Source organism: Anarrhichthys ocellatus, unplaced genomic scaffold (assembly GCF_004355925.1).
Source record: "Anarrhichthys ocellatus isolate YVR2014 unplaced genomic scaffold, GSC_Weel_1.0 scaffold6, whole genome shotgun sequence".
NCBI classification, from domain to species: domain Eukaryota; kingdom Metazoa; phylum Chordata; class Actinopteri; order Perciformes; family Anarhichadidae; genus Anarrhichthys; species Anarrhichthys ocellatus.
Window position 1 is genome coordinate 8,166,905 of NW_022280036.1, and position 18,243 is coordinate 8,185,147.

Here is an 18,243-nt window from a genome sequence, read left to right on the forward strand (position 1 = left end):
TTTCCTTAACTATTTCCAGAGAATTAAAGATGTTTTAACATCTTATTTTGAAAAACCCACACCGGATCTGTTGACACTGGGTCTGCTAGCTTGACAACTTCCTATCCATTTATCGTGAGCTGAAATCAACTCAAACAATACAACGTAGCTGCTGTACAAGCCATTAATAAACAGTCATAACTCACCGCGGAAGCGGTTTACTCTCCGTGTCTGTAATCCCCAAACACAGACGGACACAGAGGTCAACACACGAGACACGACAACATGCAGACCAAGGAGGCTGATGTTTAGTAACAGGCAAGCATTCTTCTTCTACTTTCAATTATGGCAGAAGAAAACAGCTGCAGTCCGCCACCTGGTGGAGTAATCAGTAACAGTTTGTTTTAGAGGCAATATTCACCTGAGCATCAGAAAGACCTGAGTTTAAATCATTTAATGTATCCAGGGAACAAAGGATGGAAGGTAATGAACAAATATTTCTGAGGCTCATCATACATCGAGCGTTAGTAGCGTTGACCTTTTACTTTGAAGTCAAGAAACAACGTTCTGCCGGAAGTAAGTGCGAGTGCGGAAGCGCAGACAACCCTTGAGCACAGCTGACTTTGTGCTAAGTGAAGTCCAGGTTTATATATATATATATATTAACTGTCGTTTAGTTGAAGATGTGACAGTTGAATACTGTTGGTTAAATAAACTGAAATATTGTGAAGGAAAATGTCCTGATGGAGAACATCCGAACACGTCTTAAGTTTGGAAATAAAGTCGAAGATGTGAAACTGAGGAAAAGAAAATCCCAACTGTACTCAAAGGAAGATGAGAGTCCTCTTAATTACGGTGGGTTCCCTATATGTGATCTTTAGAATAGTACCAAACAACTGCATGCAGTGATGAAAATAGATCAGTAATAGCACTAATATGAGGTGATTTATCCTGAACTCCACAGGTGAGCTGAGAACCAGAGTGGTCGTGTTTTCTGTGGCATTCAGACTCATCAACTGCTTCCTGGTTCAGACCAGCTTCGTCCCCGATGAGTACTGGCAGTCTCTGGAGGTTTCCCATCGTATGGTCTTCAAATATCCTTTCACATTGTCATCTGCACCTATGTGACTGGACTGTTGTGGATTATAATTATTGTTATATTATATATTCTTGTATTTCCTTCTCTAATTCTGACCTTAACAGTGTGACTTATGGGTATGTGACCTGGGAATGGAAGGAAGGAATAAGAGGATTCACCTATCCACTCTTCTTTGCATTCATATACAAGATATTATACTTCATAAACTACGACTCAGTCTATCTCCTGGCAAGTTCACACACATTTTCTATCCAGACAACCTTAACATTGGCGTGTCTGTGACCAGATATATTTCCTCTAGTCACTTTGTTTCACTAATCCTGGTCTGGTTTGTTTTGCAGATATGGCTTCCACGAATAAGTCAAGCACTATTCGCTGCGTTTGCAGATGTAAAATTCTTCTTCCTCATCCGAACTTTGGAAAGTTGTGACGTAGCAAAATGGACGGTGAGGAGTCGACCTGTAATACTGCAGTTCATTCTTCAAACAGAGCTCCATGTCTGCTCAGATCTCCCCGAGGTTTCCTTCTGTCTCAGTTCTCTCGTCGCCTAAAATACACAACGTGTCCTACAGCCTCTTCTTGTTCTGGTCCCCAGTTCTTTTGCCATATGTGCTCGTGGTTCTCGTGGTACTGCTGCACCAGGACTCTGACCAACAGCATGGAGACCACCATCACCTGTCTCGCTCTTTCTTACTTTCCACTGCCGGGATCCAAAACACACAGCAGGTCTCGGCTTGTTACGTCTTTCTCATATTTAATTAATATCTTCCCTAAAATATGTTATTTAAAGACACATTGTTGATGTTTTTCCAGCAAAATATATTTGACCCTGGTCGCCTTGGCAGTCATCGTTCGACCAACGGCCCTGATTGTGTGGTTTCCTCTGGTGATGTACCATTTCTGGCTGGAAGACAACAAACTGAGGCTCATCACTCATAACTTAATTCCTATCGGGTTTGTACTTTAAATCTCCTGTCAACTGAATCCGTTTCATCCTCACGTCTTTATTGCATAATCTTCTTTTTCCCCTCATTTCCAGAGCTTTGGCTGTTGTGATTTCAACAGTAATCGACTGTATATTTTATGAAAAGGTAAAACCTAAAATCCATCATGTGATTTTTTTTTTGATTCCAGTAACATCTGCTTATTCAAGCCCTTTACGAATGTACCAGGTGCTCTCTCTGTTTCTCAGTGGACCATGGTGCAGTTCAGCTTCCTGAAGTTTAACGTCTTACATAGTGTAGCAGATTTCTACGGCTCTCATCCCTGGCACTGGTACTTCACTCAGGGGTTTGGAGTCGTGATTGGCCCTCATCTTCCGCTCTTCCTTCACGGCTGCAGCATCGCCTTCAAAAAATACAAAGTTCTGTTGGCAGCGGTCGTCTGGACAGTCGTGGTTTACAGGTAAAATGTCTGTGTTCACATTCGTGGGCCCGTATTTATCAAAAGAATTACACTTAAGAACAAGACGCCATCTTTCATTCTTTCAAATGTAATTCTCATTTTCTCAGTGGGATGATATTCTGCAGAAGCAAAAAAGTTAAAAAAATATCTCCAGTGGCAATAAATGTGTGAAATATACAACGTCTAAGTATAAGATAATAGGTGTTAAGTGGTAAAACATCCTATCAAATGTGTCTGCACATGACGCCTGACAACAAAGCAAATAGTATTCTGAGTTACACGTGTTGCTTCAGATAAAACAAATAATTTATTTTGATGTACGTATCACAATCATTCAAAAACATTTTCAGAAGGTGCTCACTTCTGTGATTTAGTCAAAAGAAATTTAATAAATAGCTTTTATTCTTAAATTTGTAAAATTGAGTAATCGTGAAGGATACGTACTTTAATCTTGTACTTAAAGGTGCCCTGTGGAGTTGTATTGTAAACAAACATGCTGTTTAAACATTTGGAAACATGATTTTTGTTTTTGATCATTTTGAAACCTGCATTGTTTTCATCTAATTTACTTGCTTGCAATGATTTTAACTGCTTTTACCTGCACATTGTTGTGGTTGTTGCCACCCGCCATCAGTGACCCACTTGTAAAAATATTGTCAGCGTTACTAGTCGTAACAAACCTCACAGGGCGCATTTACAACCAAAACTCTGCCACTTGCTGACATGTTCGAATCCTTTCCTTCAGTTTGCTTCCTCACAAAGAGTTCAGATTCATCTATCCGGTGCTGCCTTTCTGTATGATCTTCTGTGGTAGGTTTTTATATTTCACATGTAAAATATCTTTGTGATAATGAACAGCCAGATGTGTCTTTTAATACTTCTTCTACTACAGGGATATCTTTGGCTAATTTGAAAGCGTGGCGACGATCTGCTGCATCCATCCTGTTAGTGAGCAACCTGGCTGCAGCTCTGTACACCGGCCTGATCCACCAGAGAGGCACTCTGGACGTCATGAGCCACCTCCAGACCCTGTGTGACGTCAGCAGCACCTCCGCCCCTCCGCAGACAGACGTCCTCTTCCTCATGCCGTGTCACTCAACTCCTTATTATAGGTGAGGACTGGAGCGCTGCACACAACAACGCAATCTTTTCTTAAATTCTTAAGATGTTCTGGATGTTCTAAATAAAGCTTTCGAGAGGTGACGACAGCTTCAAGATAATGGACATTGTCCAGAGCTTACAATTGACTTTCGACCACATTTGTTCCATTGCAAGAGTGCAAACTGAATCTGCCGATGAAGACTGTGTGATACAGTTTAAAGCTCCATAACAGCAATTAAAAGGGACCTTAAGGTGATTTTTATTTTCAACTGTACACTAATGTACAGTACATTACTAGCTCTTAGGGCTGGGTATAGTTTAAAATATTTAATAACCCATGGTTTCACCTTTCTGTGAGGAATAGAAACATCTTAACCCTTTTTAAATTCAGCTAAAGTATGCTAAATGTAGTAATGCAGCAGTGATTGTTTGAATAAAAGCAGCTTTACAAGAATGTTGCCTACATACAAAATAAAATTAAGAATAGTGATTGATTCCAGAAAACATATGACCAAAGATTAAGTAAATAAGGCTACGGTCCATTTCTGAATATAGGTCTGTGTACCTGACTGTACTCTCTCTCTGTAGCCACATCCACTGCCCGATGAAGATGAGGTTTCTCGAGTGTCCTCCAGATCTCGGAGACGAGGGTTACGTCGATGAAGCCGACGGGTTCTACGACGATCCTCTTCACTGGCTCAGAACTTCATTCCCGTACAAATCTTCTCTACCGACCCATCTGGTTTTGTTTGACGTTTTGGAGAAGGTAAGATATATTCACAAATTATATTTCTTCATGTATTTGTCAAAATGTACGTGTGACATGTACATATGTGTTTTTTTTGTTGTTGTAGGAAATCTCTGTGTTTTTGGAAGGGAACAGGTTTGTGAGGACAGCAGAGATATTTCATACTCACTTTCCAGAGGGACGAGTTGGAGGAAGCATCTTTATTTATGAAAGGCACTGACAAACACGGGAACAATGTCACATGATATGGATTTACTACTGAAATAAACTAGTTATTTTGAAATACCAATTGTCAGATGTGTCAAATGTTTCACATCAACTGTATTTATTTTCAGAACTACATTTGGTGACATTGTTTCTTCCAGTCATTTTTTTGCCAACACGTGTAAATAAAACAAATAAAACTGCCAGGTCCAGTAAAACAAGCAAGAGGTGGAATGTTAGAAAACTGCATCTTAACTCAGAGAGCAAATTACAACCACTTCACACACAGTCTTTAAAACGACTACATACATATACACTAAAACATCAAAGAATGTTGCATTTACATATTTTCCATTTTTGTAAAAAAAAAAAAAAAATCCCAATTAACATTTCTCTGCTCAATAATTTCACGTGTATTTTTTTACGTAGGTGCACTGGTTGAAGATAGGTTTCGATGGTGTTTTAGAAATAAATCATCAGGTCCATAATAAAGTGTTTTATCTTCACACTTGTAAACTTGTGGATCAGATATGCCGAATCTTTCTCTCAAAAATAACGATTACTCCACTTAAAACAAACGTTCAGTAGCATTACAAAGATAACATTGTGCAAACTTACAATAAAAAAACATGAGACTTTACATCTCAACACAACCCAAAATAGAATTTGCATCTATAATATTAAACCAGTTGAGATATTTTCAGTATTTGGGATCAAACGGCATCGGACCCAGTTCTATTTTGACGTCAGCCATGTGTCCGTCTGCGTTTCTTCCTGATCGGCTCCATTTGCGCTCTCTGTGTGGTCGAGATCTGGCTCTCTGCTGCTTTCGCTGTTGATGCTTCACCCTCGAATCCTTAGAGTCCGTGTCTGGTCTTTGAAATGGCCCGCTGTGTGGTCGAACACAAAACATACACGGCATTAAGATTAGAATGTTAGACTCATTCATGTACAACCTGCAGCGTGATAATCAAAGACAACGGGTGTAGGAGTTCTCTGTAATGTTTTAATTTATGGGACAGTAAAGGAAAACTCCAAAGCTGGGAACTTTCAGCATAATTTAGATAGATTCCTACTTATAAAAAGGTACAATACTTTTTAACTTACCTCGGGCCATAGTTCTTTTTGTAACCCTCTCCGAAGAAGTGCCGGTAGACGAAGTCATCAAGGTCTCTGAATACGTCGCCATTAAGGCCATGATACTCGGACTCGTGAATGTTAGTCAGATAGTTTTCCACGACGCTGACAAAGTCTGTGAACAGCATCTGTTCGTGGACGAACACGCCGTTGTGGAAGAAGTTGTTGATGAACACCTCCAGCTCTTTCCAGTGGTGGAAGTGGTCGACTTCTTGGTGCACGTAGCTTTCTACCAGCTGGTAAAACTCGTCTGCTCCGATTGGCTCCATGGCTTTGTCGAAGCGGCTCATGGACTCCTGATAGGCGCTGTCGAGAATGCCGGAGCATCCTTTAGACTTGGTCTTGTGGGCGTCTTGACCTTCGTGAACTTTCTCCCCTGATTTTCGAGTGTTGTGGTCGCTCTGGAAGGAATCCTCAGATTTGCGTTGGTGCTTCTGTTGAGGCTTGTGGAATCCGTGCTTCCACGACTCTTTTGTGTTCTTACCGCGTCTTTTCTCATAAAACCCGCTGGCTTTGTTGATGAAGGTCGAAGCTGAATCCTTGAAGTGTCGGAAAGTTGATTTGACGGAATCTGAAAACTTCCTCAGGTTCTCCTTCACAGCTTCCTTCGCCTTCTTTATCTGCTCTTTGTGGTGATGGACAAACTCCTTAGTGGAGTTCTTCACAGCATCAAATGTCTGTTTCACTTTCCCTGCCATGCCCTCTTTTGAACTTTTCACTTTGGACTCTGTGTCTCCTTTCGCTTGGTCTTCCTTGGTTTCCACATACAGCCTCTCCCACAGGTCCGAGCGCTGCTGCTCGAAGCTCAGTCTCTTCTCCAGCTCCATCAGGCGGGATTGGAGCTCTTCTGACTCTAAACCAGCTTCTTTTGCAGCTCTGGGGATGTCATTTCTCAGCACATTTAACTCTCTCCTCAGCTCATCTGTAACCGTTCTCTCTTTGTCAAGCTTCTTCCTCAGTGTCTGTGCTTCAGCCACCATGTCTTCCCTCTGGCTGTGGAAGCTTTCGATCAGCCGTTTCTGCTCCTCCAGCTGGTCTTTCAGCCTCTGGATTTCTGACCGCAGCGAGTCGGTACCGGCTCCCATCGCCTCCAGTTCTCTAATATTAGAGAGCAGGATTCTCAGCTCCTGCTGGAGGGCGGAGAGGGAATCTTTTTCACGTTCTAGGGAGGTTTTCAGCAGCTGGTTCTCAGCTGTCAACTTCTGCTGCTGAGACACAATGTCCGTCCTCTCTTCAGTCTTCTGTTTCAGCAGCATTTCCGGGTCATCTCTCTGGGCCTTAATGGAAAAACAAGGGAAACGAAAAGAGAGACATTTTTGGCTTTTAAAGTGGTGTTGATATGAGATGTGATCATTTATTGAATGACTTATCATTCAGCATTTGAGCAGTAAAACTAAATGCAAGAGGACACATGAAACTAGTTTTTACTTCAGTTGTGATTTGTAACTCATAACATTTATTTATTATTATGTTACCAAGAAGTACACAAGTTACCTGAATATGCTCCTGCTGGATGTTGAGCTCCTGGTTCTCTTTCTCTATCTTCTCAATCATTTCTGGGAGCAGTTCTTCCTCTTCCAGGTCATCCATACCAAACTCACCTGAGTGGACCTGAGTGGTAAAAGGACGACACAAGTCATGCTTTTTTCATTAAGGTTGTCATTATATGGGTCATGATTGTTGAAGGTGATCAGAACGCTCTCTCAATATATGTCTTTTGTAGCTATGACTTTTAATACAGCATTGTTTAAAATCTGTTCAAATCCCCGACACTAACGCCTACTTGACTGTGAGCTCCTGGTAATATTTTGGTCTGGTGAAATGCAATGAAATAAAATACTACCGTACTTTATTCTTTACGTGTTAACTCAAGTCAATGATAGATATGATGTCTCTGTGGGTGGATTTGACTGCAATACGTTTAAAGTTGTTTCCAAGTACTGTTATGTGCACTTTGTTTACATAGATAGCAAGCGAGATATAATTACCTTACAAAAAAAACCTGGCTCCTGTCTTTCTTTAATCTGGACTGTATCTGCAACACAAAGATTATTCACATGTTACATAATGTTTTAACAAAGGGAAGCATGTCTACATCACAGTTTGCAGTGGTCTATAAAACTCAAAGACAGTTGTTATGAGGAACCAAAGAGGACAAACTGTTTAAAGTTCACATAAGAACTAAACCGCTGAGATGTCTCTTGCACTCGGTCTTAAAGTGAGCTACGGAGCTGTGGGAGAAGAAACATTTCTAAGGCTGCAACTGGAGACTGATAAATCTGATGAATCAACAAAAATAAGCACGTCAAATCTGAAAGACAAGAGCCATGAACCAAAACCAAATAAATTCCTTTGAAAACCAGTGGGATTATGTGATCGGTCACAGATGATGAAGGTGCTATACTGTAAATCTTCTGGCAATAAAAAAATCTGTACATTAACGTCTGTTAACTGGAGATTACGATAACATCATTAAAATCTTTCAGCTCCGTAGTGAACCTCTCACCATAATAGTGGCCAAGGCCCATGATGGCGATGACGAGGGCGATCAGGACATAGCCGAGGATGTTGCTGCCACGGCTTTGCATTCGGACATCCACATTTCTAACTTCTGCCTCCTCCTCCTCCTTCTCCTGCAGCCACTTATGTTCTTTGACCTCCTCTTCCTCCTCCTCCTCCTCCTCCTCCTCCTCCTCCTCACTCTGGCCAGACTCAAGCACCTCCTCCTCAGGCTCTGTGACGATGCTGGTGGTATTCTTCCTCAACCGTCGTCTTCGGACCACAGTGCTGGTGCTTCGTCCGGCCTCGTCCTCACTGCTGCTCGAGTTTGTCAACGTAGGTTGCTGCACTTGGAAAACTAAAGTCAAAATACACAAAGTTATGGCTGCAGTGATTATTTGCTGGAAAGAAATTAACAGAAAATGAGGGACACACAAACATAACAGGCTCAGAAAGCATGTGTCAGTGGGGCTAATCATGCTAACATATAAGAGCAAGCGTAGCGTTACATCTGCACCACAGGCAGTTTCTAAGATTTGCATTCAAAGGCACAGCCTACGAGTATCAGGTGATGCCGTTTGGCACCTTTACCAAATGTGTTGAGGCGACGTTGGATCCCACTAGGAGAGCGGTGTTTGATTTTTAGCCTATCTACATGATTGGGCTCTGATGGCGGGCTCCGGAGAGCAGGCAGCGGCGCAGCTACCTCTTCTTCTGTCCCACATTCAAGCTCTAGGCCTTTTCAGTAAATTTGCAGAAGAGCTCGATAACCCAGAGTCAGCAGTTTTCTTTTCCAGCACATCTGTCAGTGGCCAAGAATCACTGCTGCCTCCCTCAGTTTCTGTTGGAACGCAAACCACGTTCTCTGGAATCTTTGCAGCTAGTAGGCGGGATGGCGTCCATGATCGCTGTGGTGCCAATGTAATAGCTATGAGTCTGACCCATCTGTGGTGGCAACGATCCAGAGTGAGAGGGCAGCATCCACTCAAGGCCTATATGCTTACATGGCGAGCATTCGAGCAGTGGTGTCTGGACCAAAATGAACTCCCATTTCTCTATTGTGGATGTTTAGGTAGTTCAGGAGCTGCTGGATAAGGGTCTGTCTATATCTATATATAAGAATCAATAGTTACTATATCTACTAGCTATATCTGCCTGTGAGGTTGGCTTTGACGCAGGGTCCTTTTAGCTGGGTCTATGATGCACTACAGTGCAGGAGTTTGTGGTTGCTCTGCGGGGCCTGAATATATGTCCCTACTATACTATAGGAGTTGTACCAAGTGAATCGACTGAAAGGGAATGAAATGTTATGTCTACCTTGTGTTCCCCGAAGGAGAGGAACGAGGTACAACACCCGGTAGCACAGCTGGGCACGCTGAAGAGCGACTATCGAACTGATGGGTGGCCGCGGTGACGGACTGTCACATACCTCACCACAGGTCATATGCCTTAAAAAGGTGTGAATGGAGGTGTCTTCAGGTCAGTAGGGCATGATATCCCATATTATATGTGTTGTATCTCTTTCCTCTCCTTCTGGAAACAGTCAAGTTATAGATCTAACATTTTATGTTCTCCTAAATTCCCTGTGTGGGATATATTTTCTGGAATCACACTTTAAATCTGCTCATGCACACAGATATTAAACAAAAAAAGTCATGGGTTATGGCGGCATATTATCGGCTCACAATTCTTAAACTGACTGAATTTCACCATAATTCTAACATCACTACACTTATGATATTAATTACACTACTACGATCAGGTAGACAGACCTACAAAGACCCACGCATGCACACACATGGAGAAACGTTTTTTTTCCCACATGTGGTTGATCATGCTATTTTTAAAGAAGCACAGCTGGCTCACGTCATTAAACAGTGTGTGTTCTTGTCAGAAACGGGTCAGGATTAGTTCTGTGCATTGCTGAGCAAGCTTAGCATCGTATTAGATTCACTCCCGTTTCAAATCAGGCCACCTGGAAAAGAGCGGCCTCCAGTGAGCTGACTTCTCAGATGGCAGCCTAAGTTCACGAGACTCTGTGGAAGTTTCCAGTGACTCAACATCAAACCTGCTTTGATGATGTAGAAAAAAGGCAGAGGAACAGAGTTTTTTGTGTTGGTGTGTCTAATTCCTCTATGTTGACTCTTTGGCTGTGACATTAAATCAGCTGGCTGAAGAAGATAGTACAGTGTATGTGGTGTTGCAGTCCTACCAGCCTCTGCTGCAGTGAAGGCATACTGGCTGCTGCAGGAGGTGCCGAGGTAAAGCTCCCGATTGGCTGCTGCCTCCTCTTCCACCAACACATGCTCGCCCTCCTTCAAGTCTCCAAGAGTCACAATGTCTGAGTGATCGCTGGAGGACAAGAGAGCCACATGCTGTTTCCCTTTGGTGTCGTCTCCGGCCTGGTGGAGACACAATATACTGAAGTTAGAAGGCAAAGGGAGCAGCGTCTAAACTACTCAAAGACACCCTGAAGGTTATTTGTATAGTCTTCTCACCTCGGAGGCACACAATGTTTCATCTATGGTTTGTTCTTCCAGAGTTTCGTCAAGTGACTCTGCAACCTTCTCTTCAACACACTGAGCTGAAGATTTAACATACAAATTAAGATGTGTGAATAAACAAAGTAACATTTTACTTATTCATGCAGCAAAAATATATGCTATAGCAATGACGTTCATAATTAGAGCAAGTATTTTCATTATCCTGTTGATTACTTTCTTGATTAATTGTTTGGTCTATAAAGAATAATAATGCAAAATGACAATCACAAAGTCCAAGCTGACAAATTCAAATGATCTCTTTTGCTCGGACAACAGTCTAAAAAACAAAGACATTCAGTTTGATGTCATACAAGGCTAATTGGCAAATAACCACTTTTGAGTTTCTGTGTGCTTTGTTTACACAGTCGGGCCGGGCTCGTGACTTTTAGTGCATGTGAGCAACCGGCTCGCTAACAGCTGATCGGCACTGCGCTCATATGGTGCATACACCCGTTAAAATCTTCCCAGCTGATGGCACTCTTGGACGGAGGTTTGGAAGGCAGGGTTGAAGAAAACGCTAGTGCGCTTGCTCTATTGGTCCATGGATGCAGAAAATTACCCAGAGATTCGAGTAATTAAGATGAATTATTGGCATTAAGATGAACAGCATTGGGTAATTCTCACTTGTTTTGTTAATTCCATATATTCCTGTCTGCACATAAACACTTGATGCACCACAGAAAACCTTTTTGTTCTTATAATGTCATACTAATTACATAATTAGCAGTTCATATTACTGATATTAACTATTGTTGAACTCAAGAAGATAGAAGAGTTTATGATGAGGATTTTTTACCATCGTTTACAGAAGCCTGTGTATCCTGCAGCTCTGCTTCCTTCACTGGAGGGCGCTCTAACAGCTCAGCTTCCACTGCAGCCTCCGATCCCAACGTCTCGATATCTGAACCCTGTAAACACAATAAGCAAACATTAAAACTGAGCCTGATGGAAGAAATACATATACATATTTATTCAAAATCATAACTACTGCATCAAAAATCAGCCAATACATGCAGACGTACAGTATTAAAGCAAGGGAGCCTGCGGTAAGTATTTGTATGTAAGATCATTTGTAGCATTGACTAGCAACTACAACAAATAAGCAAAAGTACTCTTTAATTGCTATACCTCATTACTGATAATGGTCCAGCCACAGGACGACTCTGCATCACTTGACGGCTCTGACATTTCTGTCAGTTGTCAGCAACAGACAAGGATCTAGAAGAGATAATGAAGTTGAATACTGGAAACAGCATGTAGTGGTGAAAAAGTTAAGGTGCGTCAGTGAGTCATGAGCTGAACAACAGTGTCATAAATCTTCAGTTTTAACAGTCCAAAACTAGCTTATTATCGTCAATAATCAAGATATGAAATACAATAATATACTTCAAGAGTGCTATACAAATAAACGGTTTCCTTTTCTTTCTTTGGGTGTATTTGACAGTCAGATATATTAATCAAGTGACATAAAGGCATTAAAAAGCAGGAACCTGATACAAGCATTTGCTGCTAATTTTCTGTGTTCATTGATGAAACGTGAATGGGTCGGTGTGGAGTCACACTGACAACGAACAATGACACTAATATCTATATAAATAATAATAATAATAAAGAAACACATGTGAACAGCGACCTCTATCCGTGACAAACCACAATAGCAGCCAACAAATAAAGCGAGCTCCTGCGGCCTGACAATGAAAACACCAACGTTTCCCTCAACAACAGAGCTCTTCACTGTAGCAAACATCAGCATCGTCCATTAACATCAACCACACAGTGACATTGAAGGGTAGGCTCGCAGCTAGCTAGTTAACTAACTTAGAGGCTCACGTTAGTTTTTAACATCGCCTCTCTGAGCATCATCGGAACAAAAGGTAGAGCCTTATCGAGAACGTTAGTTCTCTTTAGCAGGCTTTAAACATCACTAGCTAGCTTGTGAAAAACTAAGAAAATGGACTTAACGCACCGGTATTTGTGTTCCCAACGACGAAGCAGCTGTTTACATGGAGCTCAAGAGTTATTGCAGTATGCCCCAGCTCATGTTATCCGTTAACAACACGGTACAGATGGCTGTAGATGGGAAATGTAGTTTTTAAGAGGTATGGGTGGAAACAAAGCGCGACGCCTTCCCCGAAGTCTTAGAACTACATTTCCCATAAGTCATCACAGTGGCCAAACGTGCTCAGCGAGGGTGGAAACAAATCTTGTGGCTCCGTAAAAAACATAAACAAGGAAGCGTGACAAAGCAGACCGCCAACAGAATGAATCATGACGAAAAGACAACAAAACAAACTCACTTGGGTGTGTTGTACTGTGTTGTGGCGTTAGCAGAAGTTTTATAAAGTCTGTCACGAATGCTGAAATGTGCAGCTGTTCACCAGAGAGCACGTGCTCGTCGTTGTTGTGGGCCGTTGGTGCGTTTTGTCGGCTGATCGTCAACAGAATGTTTGTTTGACTAATACAAAGTTATGTTGCCCAACTGGAAGGTCGAGTTCAGTAACTTTAGTGTTGCTGGTACTATGAGTTATTATACGACACTACCGTGCACCCTGGGAAGACTCACTCGTCATCAAAACCACCAAAAGTTAAATTGGTCCTTTAGTTTGAAGCAATAAATAACTAACATCGCACAAATACTGACACTCTAACACCACAGACACACAACAGAAGTACGAATGGAGTTGTGTAGTGGGTTTAACAATATACAAACAGGGTTTAACTGTATGGCAGACTGTTTGCCACATCACAGAATGAGGATACTGTATGGAACCAAACCTTACAAAATAATAAATAATTGTATATCATACATGCTGTTTTATATTTTTGTTTCATAATTATTGTAATAACTTCATTATGAATCAATAATCCTATGATTGCTGCATGTTATACCAGTAGAGGTCACTGTTAAGGTGTATATGTAGATGTGTGGTAATACAATTTTGTACAGGTGTTTTGCTCATAGTTTTACATAATAGCTTAAAGAGTATACGTTTATATACATGCAGCAATAAGGGAACTTTAAATTCTAACTGATTGAAGCACATTAAAGTGATGAAGACTGTGTAACATTGTCTGTAAAATCATCTCCAGCACTAATGTGACACTAACTGTCGTACAACAAGCTAAGACTTACTTGTAAAAATGTTTAAATGTATAACTTAGTCATATAATGTGCTTGGGAATGCAAACTTAGGTGTAATTTGAGTCTTTTTGAGAGAATTGTTGTATAAGTATAATGCATTTTCAGATTCTTTAAGTAAAGGTCGTAGTACCACACAAAAATATTTGCAGAAAAATGTATCGTTAAACCTTTCAAACACCCTTCATGTTTATTTACAAATATGTCTCCTGTCTGGAAGGCCATTGAAAAAGTTAAAGTAACAACTTGGATTGTGGATAAAATTACACTCTTTGCAGTTACAAAAAACTAAAGCAATGAAAAATGAAGACAGCATATTCAGTAAAAACAATTGAAGACATGTTGCATTTTTTATACTTTTATTTAATTTGAGAATCAGACTTTTTCATAATTAACCAATGTCTAAAATATCCTAACTAAACCTTTTTTTTTGACAAGAAATAACTTGCAGGTGACTTTGCTGACAAAGACAAAATATAACAAAACATTAACAGAAAACATAATAATTACAAAAAGGTACATTCAATTTTCAAGACTTAAACCTGCTTTCTGACTGAGGAGGAGCAGTTGTGGGTTTCCCTGAGTTTGACTAAAAATGACCCGCAGCGCTCCACCTCATTATCAAAACACAACAGTACTGCAAAAAGGGACAACAAGATTCTGTGTTTCATCCCTTTAAATTTGCACGTTTGGACAACATAACACCATTCATGAGATGAAAGACAACAGACCAACATCTCGGGACATTTGTTTGAGGATCTTGACCTCAATCAGATATTAATGACCCAAGTAAATTTAATCTGCACCTTTAACAGGAACATGAAAAAATAAAAACCTGAGGTAGCACTTATGTGTTATGTATGAACTAAAAAAGGCCCAATTCAGAACATGTATGGCTCCAGCAGCTGTGTGTGTATGTGTGTGTGTAGTTAAAGGTCAGTATCTTATCACAGCTTCACAGCATCACTTGAACATTTTGGGGTCAGATAATAAGCACAAGAGCTGTTTTCATATTCTGGATACAATACAGGATATATGAACACATTATGGATCAAGTTAAAATGGAAACGTATATCCTTCTTTTACTTTGTAAGGAAAATCATGACTCCACTGTATAAAAAAATCCATTTTATCTTGAAAGACAACAGATTTGTTTTTTTAAAAGAGGAAAACTTGATTTAGTGGAAATAAATGATGAAGAAACAGCTTTCATCCTGCTTTCTCTTAGAACAACATATTAAACAGTAATATGAGAACACTGAAAATGACAAAACATTTCACACAAAGATAGGATTCTTTTTAACGGACCTCTGTCAGTATGCCAATATGCAACGGTGACCTCTTAAAATAATATTTGGTTTACATTGTTTGCTTTTTAAAAGAAAGTTAAGCTGATTGTGTCACTTTTCATCCCGAAAGTTTTCCATGATTGAATCCTCCGCAGAATCCTCTGATTAAAAATACAGATATGTCAAAACATTTGAGTACTCACTGACCTTTCTACAATCTTTATGATAATTGAAAACAAATGTGAGATCTTCAAATTATCTGTATAAAAGGCATGACATTTAAATACTCGTTGTTTTTCTTGTTTAAAACGGATCTACTACGTGAGGAAATCTCCCAGATACAAACTTTTTAAATCATTTTGTAAATTATGTTTCACTCAGGTGAAAAATCAGTGGGTGCTCGTTTTCACAGGACTGCACTGTTGCAACACAGACACGACTCAATATAATATACTGTATTTAATAATTTTCACCTACAATTTACAGACATCTGTTTGCAACAGTTTTCGAGGCACTCTGCGACAGAATAATTTGATTCGTGTGCATAACGTTGATTATTTTTTTGTCACTCTATCATCATTAAGTGCCTGTTTATCCTGCTGGCACTTCCTCAGAGTTTTAACCCGCAACTCTCTTTATTCTTTTTGCCGCGGGTCAAAGCCACTAACGTGCAAGGCTTCGTTTGAGGAGCTCAACTGATCTCAAAGGCCGCGTTTCATCTTTGGTCTAACGTGTTTTGATTATTTCACATTCCTCAGTAACCTTCTGCCGGAGATTAGTTGAGAGACTAAAATAAACTCAGGGAGCAAACAACTCTTTGGTTAATAGCATCACAGTCACCGCTGCACATTGGCAGATAATACAAAACTACTTGGCAAACAAGTGCTACTCTTTATCTACTCTCCAACAAAACAAAAAAAACTACTTTCAGGTAACTAGAATGTGTACTCAGTACTATCTCTTCTAACAAAAATATAGTTCTATGGTGTCCATTCAAATCTTCATTTTCATCTCTGATTAAACACTTCCATTGCTTTTACTACAATCATTCTCCACATTTTGCATCCTCACGTGGAGCTTTTCCCTCAGAAAGATTAGGCTTTGGTTTCCACATCTGAGGGATGCTTTCCCACATTAAGGCCAATTATAAAGCTTTTCTGTACCGACACGCCACTGCAAGCACTGCTGGTGTGAATCTTTACACGAAGAAAAAGGAAGAAGTCAATAACAAAAGAGTCTGTTGTAAAAAACAGACGTTATAGGACCTGAGGAGAAACTACAGAGGGGGGTTTCATCTGTGGGGAGGGCAGATACATTCATTCTATTAGGCTCTATTACACTCTACAACTGTTTAGTACTGAGAAGATACCCTGTCAGTTAAGCATGTAACACTACATGACTTTTCAAGTGTTCTAAACTTTGTTCCCTGAGTTTAGGAAAACAATAAGACAATAAAAGAAATTCTTAATCGAGGTAGTATAAAACAGGAATAGCAAGGGCAGCTGCACACTGACATACAAAACAAAAGCAGACATTCATTATCTTTTCACACCATTACTCAACAATGGACAAAATGATCAAAAAACACTTAATACTGGCTCAGTACCTCAGCTACATCTGAGGAGATAAATAACAAACTGTATGTTTCCCATCCTTCACAACAGGTGGAGCGAGAGGACAGAGCTGCAGCGCCCTTACCATCCAGTAAAATCAGGACAAAGTAAGAGAAAAGGACAAAATTGGATGACAATCGGAAGACAAGTCATCAGGAAGTATAAAATGTAATGAAACTGAGGCAGCCCATCACAAACCGTAGGTATAAGTAGTTATTAAATATACAGTGGAAGGTTACCCGGAGGTAAACCGAGGTAGATAATAAGTGAAAAGGACTCACACTTCCCTTTCACTCCAGTGATAAACTCTCTTAAATAATGTCAGAAACGTCACTTTTTGTCACATTTTTTGAGTCTTTTTAAACATTCATGGTGGGTGAGATTTTCAAAAACATACACAGACAAATAAAGAAAAAAAGAAAAAGACATTCATTGAATGAAAAAGAAATAAGTAAAAGAAATCAAATGACCCCTCCCTGCCAATATTTTATACTGTAAAAGGCATTTGTCGGCTTTCTGTTCATTGTGTGTTGGCCCAGGATAAAGGTTGAAAAAAGGTTTCTTTCCTTGTTTCTTTCCAGCTTTCTCTCATACTTACATTCAGGCCTGTGGTACACTTACAACGCAAAAATAACTGCAGGAGGTTAACGTGGATGAATTTTAGAATTTTTAAATGAATTGCTTCCGTTGTTGGCTGCTACATAGTTAAAGGATCAGTTAGACATTTTGGGAAACACGCTAGAGTAGAGTAGACAAGAACGTGTTAGATGAAAAGATTGAAACCACTCTTCTATCCAAGTGGTCTCAATCTTCTCATCAAAGTCTCGCCAGAAGATGAATAATTGAGTGTAAAAATCAAAAAAATATGAAGCTGCAGTGAGCACACAGACATTTCTATGAGGTGATCTTCTCAGCTGTTTTGCTATTTTAGTGCAGTTTGACTTTTTTGCAAGTGTACCACTGCCTTCACACACACAAGCAAGCACACGCACACAAGCACACACACACACAAGCACACACGCACACACAGTCTCACACACACTCAGGCACACACACTTGGAGAGAAAGTGCAGACTCAGAACTGCTCTGCTCTTCATGACGACAGCAGGTGTTCTCCACAGACTCCATTAACTTAAGGTCAGTGTGACTTTCCTCCATCAGCTCTCCTGACTCTTCAGGGGGGGCGCTGCATTCCGAACCTCCGCTGTCCTCCGCCATCAGAGACGGAGGGCGGCTGCTGGTTCCAGACGAAAGGTTGGTCATCTCTGTCTCGTCGTGAGAGTAACGACCCGAATCACCGGTTGCGTGGCTGCCCTCACTGTTGGAGGAGCCCTCCGAGTCACCGGGACGCCAGAGCAGGGCCTGCAGGGTGGTGGGCTGGTCTGGAGACATCGAAAGCTCCTCTTCATAGGTCAACACTGTGGTCCCGGGATGGTAGGAGGCGGAGCTGTGTCTCATATTCTACGACACAGAGAACACATTGCTTCA

The 18,243-nt window shown here is 40.7% G+C and overlaps 3 protein-coding genes across 5 annotated transcripts in view; 1 reads left to right on the top strand and 2 right to left on the bottom strand.

Moving 5' to 3' along the window:
* Positions 1 to 83: 83 nt before the first annotated feature.
* On the top strand, positions 84 to 4,620 carry pigb (phosphatidylinositol glycan anchor biosynthesis, class B). 2 transcript variants are annotated; one of them, XM_031846536.1, is made up of 12 exons: positions 84 to 834; positions 944 to 1,073; positions 1,189 to 1,306; positions 1,420 to 1,524; positions 1,674 to 1,804; positions 1,892 to 2,032; positions 2,118 to 2,169; positions 2,271 to 2,482; positions 3,228 to 3,292; positions 3,375 to 3,594; positions 4,172 to 4,349; positions 4,438 to 4,620. In XM_031846536.1, exons 1-12 carry the CDS (start codon positions 723 to 725, stop codon positions 4,549 to 4,551), a joined length of 1,578 nt encoding a protein of 525 aa, XP_031702396.1. In that variant the 5' UTR covers positions 84 to 722; the 3' UTR covers positions 4,552 to 4,620. The 2 variants fall into 2 exon arrangements, with proteins under 2 accessions (XP_031702396.1, XP_031702395.1); XM_031846535.1 differs by having other exon boundaries at positions 4,172 to 4,620.
* Positions 4,507 to 12,764, bottom strand: ccpg1 (cell cycle progression 1). The gene is made up of 10 exons (XM_031846534.1): positions 12,681 to 12,764; positions 11,843 to 11,932; positions 11,511 to 11,622; positions 10,670 to 10,755; positions 10,384 to 10,573; positions 8,179 to 8,529; positions 7,661 to 7,707; positions 7,167 to 7,283; positions 5,643 to 6,949; positions 4,507 to 5,425 (listed from the first exon to the last, which is right to left on the bottom strand). Exons 2-10 carry the CDS (start codon positions 11,900 to 11,902, stop codon positions 5,236 to 5,238), a joined length of 2,460 nt encoding a protein of 819 aa, XP_031702394.1. The 5' UTR covers positions 11,903 to 11,932; positions 12,681 to 12,764; the 3' UTR covers positions 4,507 to 5,235.
* A 1,445-nt stretch (positions 12,765 to 14,209) lies between these two features.
* prtga (protogenin homolog a (Gallus gallus)) overlaps positions 14,210 to 18,243 on the bottom strand; it is a 30,901-nt gene continuing 26,867 nt past the window's right edge. For both annotated transcript variants that reach the window (XM_031846442.1, XM_031846441.1), the window contains exon 19: positions 14,210 to 18,216. In XM_031846442.1, the coding sequence (XP_031702302.1) occupies positions 17,788 to 18,216 (429 nt within the window). In that variant the 3' untranslated portion in view covers positions 14,210 to 17,787. The remainder of the gene's footprint in view (positions 18,217 to 18,243) is intronic.